General features: G+C 41.1%; 1 protein-coding gene across 2 annotated transcripts in view; it reads left to right on the top strand.

Moving 5' to 3' along the window:
- arhgef40 (Rho guanine nucleotide exchange factor (GEF) 40) overlaps positions 1 to 12,647 on the top strand; it is a 54,138-nt gene that overhangs the window by 18,875 nt on the left and 22,616 nt on the right. For both annotated transcript variants that reach the window (XM_051943787.1, XM_022215441.2), the window contains exons 8-19: positions 9 to 123; positions 745 to 838; positions 976 to 1,062; positions 3,339 to 3,455; positions 4,493 to 4,591; positions 4,688 to 4,839; positions 6,886 to 7,024; positions 7,323 to 7,442; positions 8,107 to 8,298; positions 9,358 to 9,870; positions 11,358 to 11,743; positions 12,047 to 12,296. In XM_051943787.1, coding sequence (XP_051799747.1) covers positions 9 to 123; positions 745 to 838; positions 976 to 1,062; positions 3,339 to 3,455; positions 4,493 to 4,591; positions 4,688 to 4,839; positions 6,886 to 7,024; positions 7,323 to 7,442; positions 8,107 to 8,298; positions 9,358 to 9,870; positions 11,358 to 11,743; positions 12,047 to 12,296 — 2,264 coding nt within the window. The remainder of the gene's footprint in view (positions 1 to 8; positions 124 to 744; positions 839 to 975; positions 1,063 to 3,338; positions 3,456 to 4,492; positions 4,592 to 4,687; positions 4,840 to 6,885; positions 7,025 to 7,322; positions 7,443 to 8,106; positions 8,299 to 9,357; positions 9,871 to 11,357; positions 11,744 to 12,046; positions 12,297 to 12,647) is intronic.

Raw genomic sequence — 12,647 nt, 5'->3', positions numbered from 1 at the left:
TTCTGCAGGTACGGTGGACCGGCTCGGGCGTGCTCTGGTCCTCATGGAGACAGATGCATCTGAGGAGGGTTTCTGTGGGGAGGAGATGGCTCAGGTCCTGGCCTGCTACCACAACATCACTCGGTAAAGCCGCCTTCTTCTTATTCCAATCAAAAATTCAGACATGCAAGATGAATGGTTCCATTCAGGATATGCTTCTAGATATCACCAGACAATTAAGGCTTATAAATGCAAAAGCTAATTTTGTAATTTTTCATCCCAAATATAATTTTTTTCTTTCAAATAATAATAATAAATCTGTGTAAATTCACAATATTTTTTCTGAATTAAATCCAGCAAAAATATTGCAATTTTAAAGTCAATTTATAACAATGCAGATTTTTGATATGGTCATTATTTATTTGTTTTTACATGCAAATTAATATTTTTTATCATGATTTTTACTGGTAATTATCTATGATTTCACAAGCCAAGAAGATTATGTAAAATACAAAATTAAAAAAAAGAAAAACAACTGGTGTTAATATTTATTTTACATTCAGAAAAAAAAACAGCAGTTTGGGCCAGAAATTGCTTAAATACATGTAGATGCCCTACTGAATATTGTTTAAAAATATTATTTGGTTCAATTTTGATGTTATTTTATGAAATGTCCTAAATTACCGGCAGTGAAAATGGCCAGTTCATCATGTCCTGTTTGGCCCTGTCCTAACCTTCCACCCACCTTTCTGTTCCCCTCATCAGGCCTGCAGCCAAAGAAAAGGGTCTGACAGTGTTAATGGACAGCAGACGCTCTCTGCCCTCCACTCTCTGCCTCTCTGCACTTAAATTGTTCCAGGTGAGACAGAGAGAGAAAAAAAATGCTGTTTCGCTAAATGTGCGAAACGTTTGCTTGTGTGCTTTAATTTGCCTGCAGATGTGATAGCCAAAACACACGCGGGCTTTATGTTTTTTTTATGTGTGTGTGTGTTGCAGGTGTTGGTCCCTGGCGGCCTCGGATCTGTTCTGGTGTTGGTGGAAGAGCAGCAGGAGCCTCTTTCTCAGACTCTGGAGGGAGCAGAGGTGACCTCACATAGATCACGTTTACAATTAATGCATCAACACGCCATCACAGTGCACTGCTGCGCTGTTACGTTGCTTTTGGTTCTTTTTATTTGCAAACAGAGGTGGAACACCCAAGTGGAACTTACATAAGCAGTCAAAGCCCCACTGATAAAGCATGGAAAAAACATAAGCAAAATGAAACTTCTTGAAATCCCATTGCCTGTTTTCACAACAATAGGGAATACCATCCATATATGAATTGCAAACCATGCATTTGTGCTTTTCCTTGCTGAAATTGATTTCATTTTTAAATCGAATAAACCTGTTTTCCATACATTTGGCACATCTGCAGCTTTCGAATAACTCTCCGGTTTCACCACTAATCAGCATATTGCTTTGCACTGATCAGCAGAAAGCTTTCTTACTCACACGCATGAGAAAATTCTTCATGCCATGTGGTTTGTATTTTAATCTGGCAGCGTTAAAACTTTTAACAGTTAGAAAAAACAGCAGCAGGACCTTCGACTCATAAATTAACAAATGCAGACGATGCAGATATTTCTATCCATATATATATATATATATATATATATATATATATATATATATATATATATATACAGTGGCGGGCCATGCATTTCACACCTAGGCCTTCAGTGGTGCTCCGTCTGAATCAATCCATCCCACAATAACTATTTTATGGCTATAAAAACATCTTCTTATTCAGAAATGTAGTTTAAAGAGGCGTTGAATAACTCATGTAGCCACGATAAACGCTTTTACTGAAGACACAAACCCGGGGTGTGTAAGTCTCCTACTGTAGCGACAGCTGCCACACACATAAAAAAGCATCAATAATAACTTCAGAAAATCTCAATATTATTTAGGAAAATAGCAACATTTTACTCACCAGAAATTCTGATTATTTGTACACGAAATCCATCCTCCTTTCTTTCCTCAAAAAGAGTTCAATTACTCTGTTGTACAGATTATCCGTGCGCTTCAGTTCCATCAAGAAGTCCTATTCTATCGCCATCAGAGCTAAAGCTGAAAGTCGAGCCTGTTTGCCCAAAAAAAAAAATTATACAGTCTATCAGTCTTTTTAAGATTTCCCTATTTTCCCTGTGCACTTGGTTGCTCAGCTGTAGATCCACTCTGGTTTCCCCAAAAGTTTTGGAAAGCACCGTTGCTTGTAAGTGTCCGGCAGTGCTTTGGTGTCTCGTTGCTGCCTTGGTTAGGCAAGTCAAATTTACAAACCCAGTGTGGCTCCAAACACCATGTCGATCAGTGGCAAACAACAAACACTCCCAGCAAAACAACTTGCAGTGTTCCTCGGAGCCTGCGAGCCAGGGGTACCGCTCGTAGTTAGTGGACTGAAAGTGGCGGACAAATCCTTTTCCCAGTTGTGACAGGCTTGCTAGTTTCGGAATTGCTCGACCTTTCTTTACGATGTCCAGCTTTTCTTGAAAAGTCCGTCTTGAAAATGGATTAGACAATAAATCTGCAACCAAATCTATTTCTTCTCCTCCTTCAGCCATTGTGGGTTGACAAAACCACTATTACATCGACAGAACTAGATTTCTGTTCAGGCAGCTCGCTACAGACGCAGTTCGCTAGCTCTGGCAAGTAAACTCTGATGATCCAATCAAAGGGTGCAAATACGCTGATGTCACCGTACGCCTGCTAGAGGGCCTTGGTGTCGCCAACTCAAAATCTGATTGCCTGAAGCAACAGTTTAATCGACAGTTATTTTCTGCTGGAGGGCCCGCAGAACTGATTCTGAAGGCCACCAGGCAGATTTCTTTGACTTTGACCCTGCCTAGCAACAAATAATGGATGAAATGTGATTGGCTCAATGCATTTATAGGAAAATACATGTTTGGAAGCAGCACAACCAGAGGAAAAGCTATGAAGCGAAGCAGACTATTTTAAATTATTTAACAAGTATTTATGGACAAAATATAATAAACATCAGTCTGTGATTTAGATCTTTTTTAGGCCAGCAGAGAAGGCCTTGCAGGCCCTGACAACCCACCATTGTTATATATATATATATATATATATATATACATATAAAATATACCCATAATTGTAAGATATTGCCACTTTTGTCAAGATAAAATGAAATAAATGGGTTTGCTGAAGCATTTAGATAAGAGTTTATCAAGGTTGCAGCAGGATTTTCTTAGTATAATGTGTTCTGCCTCATTAGCTAAAAAGCTCTCATTATTCTTGAACATACTGCTTTCTGTTGCCTTATTTTAAGCCTTACTTTTCCTTTTTCTTCCGTGCAGGTCCACACAGTACGAGGAACAGCCGTCCTTCAGCAATACGTAGACAAGCAACAGCTGCCCAAAGACATGGATGGAGACTTCAGCCACTGTCACTCCGACTGGCTGGCTTTCAGACTGGTGAGGAGCTGCTGGATTCTGCATGTTTATATTTTTAAAAAAATCAGTTTTCTTCATCTTTTTTCCTTGCTTTGTCCTCACTTGTTTCATTATCCTCCATAGATTTTCTATTTCCAGCAGTAGATCCACAGAACAGAGGCATGTAAATTCACAGACCAGCTTGTGCTTTTGAGAGGTCATGAGGAAAAAGAGCAGAAAATGAAAATCACTGCAGGCGCTTTAAATCAGCTGATATATGTTTCTGCAAAATCATTTAGATTTATTTAACGTGCGAGAATTAAATTTAGGCCATTGCCTTCACAGAATAGTTGTCACAGACCAGCAGTCTAACGTGTAGGTCTTAACAGTACACTATAAAAAACATTTAAAAATTAACAATTTACTATTATTTAAAAGATTTTTTTATCCGTGTTTTGGTAAATGACAGATAATAACTAGCAAAGTCACAGAAAAAATTAATTTACAATTAATTACAATTAATTACAATTTAATTTGCATTAATTTACATGTTTACCATAAAAAGGGATAAAACTGTAAATAACTAATAAATTGTTTTTACAAAAGGTACTAAAAATATTTGGTTGGTCTTTAACAGTTAACAAACTTGCTGTAGTTTTGTGCGTCTCCAGTTCAGAATATTAGCTCAAACAGTGAGGAAGTAGAGTCACAGACTGAGGACAGATAAGAGGACATTGTCTGGAGACTGTCTGTCCGCTGGTGGTCGATGATTTCAGACATTTACGATAAACTGGGTGGGGTCGATAAATCAGCGAGGTCCAGAAGAATCTCATGCCTCCTAATGGCTTTTCCCTAGACAGTTTATACAGCTTTATCCAAACAGATGAAAACATTTTCCTGTCCTATGCTCCTTCTCTGACCTCTCTAAAGGATTTCACAGGAAAATAAAGGAAAAAGGGGATTTCATGTCATTTCAACCTGTCTCGTTTACTTAATGTGTGTTTAATTAGATGGAATATTTTCGATGCTGATCATAAAGTCACCATTTCCACTTTTCCTTTATTTTTTTAAAAATTCAGAGTCTAGAGAGTCTGACGGAGCGCTGTGAGAGCGCCCTCTCTCTGCTCGGAGAAGCACTGCAGTCTATGGACACTGAACCGATGCCAGACAACATTAAGGTTGATGTCATGCTCGAAACTCTGCACAATGTGGTTACAGTTATTTGTGTGTAGCTTAATAACTGATGAAGTTCCAAAAACATTGTTCTTGTTCAGGCTGTTCCTCAGAGCATCGACAAACACAGACAACTCATGGTGAGCGTCCTCGCCGACCAACGGCTAACGGAGCTGCAGCAGAGGGGCGGAGCCTGGCTGGCAGGACTGACCAATAGTGCATCTGGACTGGCTCAGAATTCACCAGACTGCAGGTACTAGATCAATAACTCTAGATCTGTTGGTCCACCTCTTTAATTCAGACTAAGAAATGAATGATATTGGTGATCCCATGAGGAAACCATAAGGTTATTGATTGGACGTAGCCACTATGATGTCACATATTAGTTTAAAGCCTCTAGTCTGGCCTTCACTATCTTCTGAAAACTCAAGCACACAAGGTGCCCTAAAACATACCCTGCTCTCTCATCTATTTTCTTCTAAATGGGATCATAGTTTACAAAATAGACACCGGGCTATACTGAAGGACACTTGAAAGTAGTGATTGAGACCATAAACGCATTAACACAATGTTTACTGAGGTATTAAATCAAGAAAGAAGTAGGTTAATTTTCTCATACACCTCAATACAATTTTTACCACTACAGGAGTCGCCCCCTGCTGGCTATTAGAAAGAGATTTAAGACACTTCTGAATCAGATTCACTTGGTGTTCTTGTATTGTGCATAGGCTTTAATCGTTAGATACTGTGGTCTAGATCTGGAATGAAGATGGGGTTTAAGAATCACAATAATTCCTGGGTAGGTTTTTATGTGGTGCAGATGAGGAGGAATCTGGGTATCAATATATATTTTTGACAATTTGATCAACATTTCTGCAAAACCTGTACCTGAAATAGGCAATGCTCTTTTAAGATGCATTTTTACACTGAAAGGGATGTTTGTATGGTTACGCACAAGCTTTCTTTTTCTTCTTTAAATGTCAATTTTGATTCCCGAAATAGGGAATACCCTGTGGTTATTTCAAATGTAGAGGATGCATGTTTGCTATACAGTCTATGGTCATTGCTGAGATTTTCCTGTTAGCAAAATCTAGCCATCATTCATTGAAATATTAATGCGTCCGAGACAAAACTAACAACATTTCTGTTGGCCTCGGTTGGACAAATATTAGCATGCTAACACACTAAACTGTGTTACTGTATCTCTATGCCAGCATTGTCATATTAGCATTATGGTGCTAGCAATTAGCATGTAGTCCAGCATCCCAAAGCTGCTATCATGGCGAAAGATAAACTTTATTGGTCCCTCATTGGGAAAATTCACTGTAATCTCATTGAAGTGCTCAAAAATAAGTTTGGATGTCCTTTTTCTTGTTATATTTTATTGAAAAAAGTCCAACCACAGACTTCCCTTCTGAGGCCCCAAATTTAGGATGGAAAGAGATGAGTCCAGCCGCAGAAACTTCAATCATATTAGATCTACAAGGCTAGCATCATGCTAATGTCGTTCATATTGAAATATAGCACCTGCAAACCCTTGTACTGCTCACAATTAGTGTAGTTTTCCAATTGGAAATGCAAAATATTGTATCCTAGTGTTCACGAATTGCACCACAATCAATTACTGCAGACAACCTGAACACCATATGCGGTAAAAGTGCACATATTTGGATAAAATAGAGAGATTTTTTTCTTGTTATGAATGAGACTGCATATTGCTGGATTATACATCAGACACTCAGAATTTGAAGCCTATTTTGAATTTGAAGAAATCATGACAAGCATAGTGGTTCTCTTTGGGCAAATTCTCAGACAAACAGAAACCACCTTCCACAAGCAGTCTGGTACCAAGGGGCCACAAACGGGATCTTTATGTCCTTTCCCTCTCTGCATGATGAGATGAAGAGTTATTTTGTCAGGATAGGTTAAAAATACTCCTCATCCTGAAAACAAAGTTGTTTGTTTGAAACGAAAAATGAAAACCAGCTGGAGGAGAAAAAGAAGTTCACATCAAATGGAGGACAGAGCGATGCAGCCCGTTTGTTCGACAGCAGCTTAGAGATGATCTGAAGACGGCTGGAGCTGCTCTGTTCTCGCTCAGTAATGAGCTTTGGCTGAGGATGTACAAGAAAACGCTGATTTGTTTCCTTTCTTTAGCAGACAGTTGGCCTGCAATACATTTTGTTTTCATAATTATATCATTTCCACCAGCCAAAGACTGTGATCTTCTTTATTTGGCATGATTTCACTGTAGATTCTGAATGAAAATAAATTAAAAAAAAGGTTGCGTTTTCATCAGGGCTGCTCTCGCTGCGACCTCAAAACTCTACGACAGCGTGGACGACGCTCTGCATCGACTTGTCCGAGTGTCCAACCAGAGAGGTCGTGACCTGGAGGCTCTGGGACGGCTGGCAGGGCTGGTGGACAAACTGGAGAAGGTGTGTAAGGACAAATTACTGCAATGTTATCTGCATTATTGGCTCTTTATTGTTGTAAAAGTTGACACTGCCTTGATTTTTTGTTGCCTGCATCCCTAGATGAGGTTGGAGGTAACCTGATTTGTTGTTATTTAATGCTAGACAAGATATTACACACACACTGGATGAGTGACCTTTCTTCTCTTTTACTGCTTCATGTGTATTTCTCCACTCATCTCTGGGGTTTTTCCCTTTTCCTCGGCCCTCATGTCAAGTAAAATGTCTCATGCTCGCCTCTGTCTTGGCCTTTAATCCACAGTGTGACAAGGAGATTGAGCAAGTCCAGTCCCAGCTGGAGGACTACAAGGACCCTCCCCTGTCGCTGAGCAGACTCTCGCTCAAACAGCAGAAGTTCAAGACGTTCAGAGAAACTGCAAATGTGAGTCGATACAAATATGTGGCTCTTTTTCTGGTAATCAGAAGTCATGTGCTTCTATACATGAACGCTTATAATGGGTAAATATACTGCTGAATGTGTCTTAACATGACAGTCATGTGAGACTGATTTCCAACTTTTCTTCGATAATCTCTGCTGTTGTGTTTATTCAAAGCCACTAAAACCAGTAATATCTTTTTTTTAAACAGTAATATTACATTTTTTGAACTTCTCTGGTTTAAACTCCATGATATACTGATGAGGGCAGATTTCTCAGTGGTTTTCTTTGACTCTCCAGTACGTGGAGGCTCTTTAATCTCTCCCGCCAACACAACAAACCTCCTGTCCTCCCAACTCAAGACTAATGAGTTTTATTAGCAGTACAAGAGCCTTAAGCAGCACATGTTGCTGAATTACTCTCTGAAGGATTTAAGGAGTCAATAACTGAAAGTGTTAAATGTAAACAGATGTGTGTCGAGGCCCACTGTGCCGCTCGCTGCTGTATTTTGTGTAATTCTTGTGGAAACAGTCAAAGTTTTTGTTTTCCCAGCAGAGGCAGTTGCTATTTTTCCTGTCGTGATTTCCCCGGTGTGTCTTTGCGAAGCGTCCAGAGTAAACACTTGAGGGTGTTTCCAGACTTCACAGCGGATCTTCCTTCGTCTTTCAGGAGCTGCACAGTGAGACTCTGTCGGTGCTCAGCGATTTGGAGGGCTGGTGCGAGCTGGACTGGGCGGGCCTGAGCGACGTCCAGATCCGCCTTCCTCCGGTCAGAGAGAAGCTCAGAGACATGTCCCACTGTCTGTCCGACTGCTGGACCACCCTGGACAACACACAGAGGCTGTTGTCCACTCTGACTGAGGTAGAGACACCAGAGATATGGTTTAAAATCCATCTAAGGCAGGGTGACAAACTCATTTTCAGTCCAGTTTGATCTCGAGTGAGCCAGACCAGTAAAGTCACAACATATTAAGCTAAAAATAACCACAACTCCACATATTTCTCTTTGTTTTAGTGCAAAAAAGGACACATTTAATGAACTATCTTTTAGACACAAAACATTTGGTCGCCTGTATCTGGTACTGAACGATATAGTATTTTATTTTATGATGGAAACAACTTGTCAAGATCTAGAAATCATTTTAAATTCACATCTGTGTGGAGCACCTGAGCTGACACACCACACAAACTAAAGTGGGAACTATTAAGGAAGAAGGTTCAGTTGTTGCCCTGCCTTGTAAATGTAGAAAATGTACACATACAAATACTTAACCATCTTGTTGTCTTCATTTGCAAACTCCTTGACTGAAAAAAAATCCAAAAAAATCAGCAAAAATAATTTCCCCAAATTTCAGAAAATCTGCAAAACCTTCAGGAAGAAAATTCCAATAATTCCTTTTTATTTTTTTTTAAAAATCACCCAAATTCGTCAAGAAAATTCTTGTAAATATTTTTAAAAATGAGTAAAAATCTTCCAAAAAAGAGTAAAAGTATCTAAAAGTGATTACATATATATCAGTAAAATTTAAAATATTTTCTTACGGACATTGACAAAAGAAGTCAAAGGTAGATTTTTTTTTGGTCAATGTTCTTAACATTTTTAACATTTATTTTTTTTCCCCACCAAAAAATTTCCCCAAAAATGTTGAAAATGTGGACATCAGAAGTTTCACTGTGAAAATGGATTTTTTTTTTTTTTCCCCCACATTTTCAAACTTTAAAACGGGTCAATTTGACCTGCAGGACGACACAAGGGTTGAAAAAGTTGTGTCAGTGCATGAACAATAAAGTTCCACCAAACCAAAATCTTTTGTACTGAAGCTTCTGATTGACATTATATTGCACTGTGTTCCATGTCTTGCTCTAACCTCTGCTCTAAGGGCAAACAAAGGTCAGCTTTCCTTTCCTGTCTCCCGTGCAGGCGACCCAGTGGTGCGATGTCGTCTCCACCACCTCCTCCTCCTCCCCGCCTCCCTCCTCTCCCACCTGCCCTCTCGCCTCCCTCCCCCCAATCCCCCCGTCCCGTTTCCAGGACGCTCGGTCCCTGGCGATAGAGCTGGGCGGCGGGCAGCTCCTGGACCTCTGGACGCAGACGGTGGAGCGCTACCAGCGGACCGTGGCTCAGGTCAAACCCCGCTTCCTGCAGTCTGACCGGACGCAGCACCAGAGCCAGGCCAAGGCCAAGACGCCCTCCGTCAGCAGCCTGTGGGACCTGATGGGCCCCGAGGGAGAGGGCGACTGGGGGCCGGGGGCCGGAGGAGGAGAAGGAGGGCTGCAGTCCTGGGGCTCTCTGGCGTCACTGTTCAGGCCACAAACCTGCTCCACGCTGAAGATAGGAGATGATAAGGGGAATAAGAAAGATGGAGCCGGAGGAGGAGGAGGAGCTGGAGGAGGGAAGTTTCTGCAGAATCTTCTCAATCCTGCAAAGAAGAGCGTGAGTCTCTCTTTTTAGATTCAATATTATTACCCAAAAGCCACTGTTGTTTCAAATTCTATTCATTTTCTGCAGCTACGTTGAATATGAATGTCATTAGGCAAAATAAATAACCTTATTTTCCACTATTTATCACATTTTTAGCTGCAGAATGACAACATTTCTTGTTGCCTTTGAATAGTCTGTATGTTATCGACATAGTAGTCGACAATAACAATAAATATACACTCCCTGTGCTGATATTGGTTGAACCAGCTGCATCAGGTAACATCAGCAATACTCTGCAATCAGGAAAATATCAACAAAGGGTAAACATTTCCTGCTCGCTATTCCTGCATGTTCTCTTTGTGACTGACTGTCAAATTGTGGTCAAGTGAGCAGCTTTTTCCTTGTTGTTATCAGCCCGAGAAATGCTGTCTTCACATCACTTGTGTCTCTTTTGCTCCGTGTATATGGGGAGGTGAAGGAGAGGAAAGAAAGTAGTGACCATAAATGACAACAAAACACAAGAGAGACTCTCACATTTAAGGTGGAATTTTAAAAAAGAGCAACTACATTATTGTGTAAAACTTTTGGGTCACTGAGAAATGTCCTTATTTTTGAAAGAAAATGATTTTTTTTTCAATGAAGATAACATTAAACTAATCAGAAATACAGTCTAGACATTGTTACTGTTCTCTTTTCACTAAAGAAAGGATAATAAACTACCATTAAAGCTGCTACCCGGTATTTTCTATATTGAGAGCATCTCAAATGATTATTTATATGCCAGCGGGGGTTTTTCCTGGTGACATAACCGGAGTTTTTCAGCCACCACTGCACTTCTCCTTAACTCCGAGGAGCTGTTTAGCATCTTTCAGCTCAGCGTTTTCACACCCACCATCACAACGCGCATCTGTTTCCAGTGAAAAGTCTCCAAAATCTCACTGCTCTGCAACAAATGGCAGATTTAGCCCCCGGTTAGCTGCCAGTATCTAGCTGCTAAAGAGCCAAACATTTCCCTCAGGAGTCGGTGGAGACCAAAACAGATGGCCTGAAACATGGCTCCAAACGAATTAGGACTTTTTTGTCGTTGTTGATTAGTCCGCTGATTATTTTCTCGATTAATGGATTAGTTGTTTGGTGCACAAAATGTCAGAAAGCAGTGAAAAATGTGAATCCCTGAGCTCATGATGATGCCCCGAAATGTCTGGTTTTGTCCACAATACAAAAAATATACTTAAAAAAATGGAAGCTATTCAAATTCAAGAAGCTTAAATCATTACTCACACCAGTTAAGTGATCATCAAAATAGTGAGTGATTAATTTAATAGTCAACAACGAATTGTTTAATCTTTGCAAGGCTTAAATAAATGCTAATGTTGCTCTGTTGTATAGTTGCTGTATTGATTTTATACTTTGTTGCCTTCTAGTGGCCAAAAAAGTCACTGCAGGTTTATGAAGTCAAAAATAGAGGAATAAAATAAAAAACTATCTTTATCCTACAGCCTACAGACGCCCCACTTCCACCCAAGCCTCCCAGGAAGCGCCACCCGAGCTTCGACCTCCAGGCCCTCTTGGCCCCCCGTAGAGGCGCCTCCACCCCCAAACCCGCCGAGTCCCCCGTGGGCGGGCCGAGCCGTAACTCCCCCATGTCCTGGCTGGGCAGACGGGCGATAGCTGACCCGGTCATCACCACCAGCATGGCCGCAGCCATCCCCGGCTGGGGCAGTGGAGGAGGAGGAGGAGGAGGAGGAGGAGGGGTGCTGATCCGAGGCGTGGAGGTCAGCAGCAAGGAGGTGGTGGACCACACGGGGTCGCCACGGCAACACGTCCTGCTGGGGAGGACGGACAGGGAGACGGGGACGGACAGGGCCGGCTCAACTGCACAGAGGTGAGTGTCTCTCTCTTTTGATTTCTACACAAAGTTTGTGTCTGCAGTAAAGAGTTGGCTCAGAGCTTCATAACAAACCCAACAGAATTAATGACATTAAGAACAGTCCAGGCCGAGATGAAAGGGAAAAGTGATGCATCACTGCTGGGATGATTTAAGTCTGTTTGACAGTGATTTTATCAGTCAGCATGCAATCTTAGATAATTTTTTCATTACTAACTCTTTGATCTCTGCCCATCTTCACTTCCTCTTCCTTCCATGTTTGTTTCCCTCTCAACATTTTCTTCTTCACATCTCCTGCAGTAAGCTCTACCTGCTCTGGTGCAGGATGCTGAGCTCAGAGAGGCAGTACGTGACGGTCCTAAAGGGGGTGGAGGAGACATATCTGCCCCTCCTGGAGCTCTCAGACACCCCGGCCTCCATCAGGGGGAAGGCCGACTCGCTCTTCCCCAACTGGGCCAGCCTGTGCAGCTTCCACTCGCAGAACCTGCTCCCTGCCATGGAGGGCGCTCTGGTGCAGAGCTTGTTGCAGCAGGACTGCTTCAGCAAATATGTAAGTTCAGGAATGTATGCTGCAGCCATCATTACCACAACAGTTGCTGTATTTCCTGCATTTCACAGATGACACAGATTCATGAACACTGGAATTGCTAAACATTTCCAAAAAACAAAGGCAAGGCTATTTGTGCAGCACATTTTCTGACTAAAGATGCATTTTATAGTGAATTAAATTTTAGAAAAGAATGAAAAACAGCATAAAAACATTGGATTCAGATTAAAATAATAGAAAAAAATAAAGATTATAAGATAAAGCACAACAAACATTTTTAAAATGTCATCTAGAATAGTGGTTCCCATCCTTTTATTCTTTGTAACCAGCAAAAGAAGAGTCTTGTCATAGTCC

This window comes from Acanthochromis polyacanthus, chromosome 23 (genome assembly GCF_021347895.1).
Source record: "Acanthochromis polyacanthus isolate Apoly-LR-REF ecotype Palm Island chromosome 23, KAUST_Apoly_ChrSc, whole genome shotgun sequence".
Lineage (NCBI taxonomy): Eukaryota > Metazoa > Chordata > Actinopteri > Pomacentridae > Acanthochromis > Acanthochromis polyacanthus.
The sequence above is the reverse complement of the archived record's forward strand: the minus strand, read 5'-3'. Positions and strand labels throughout refer to the sequence as shown.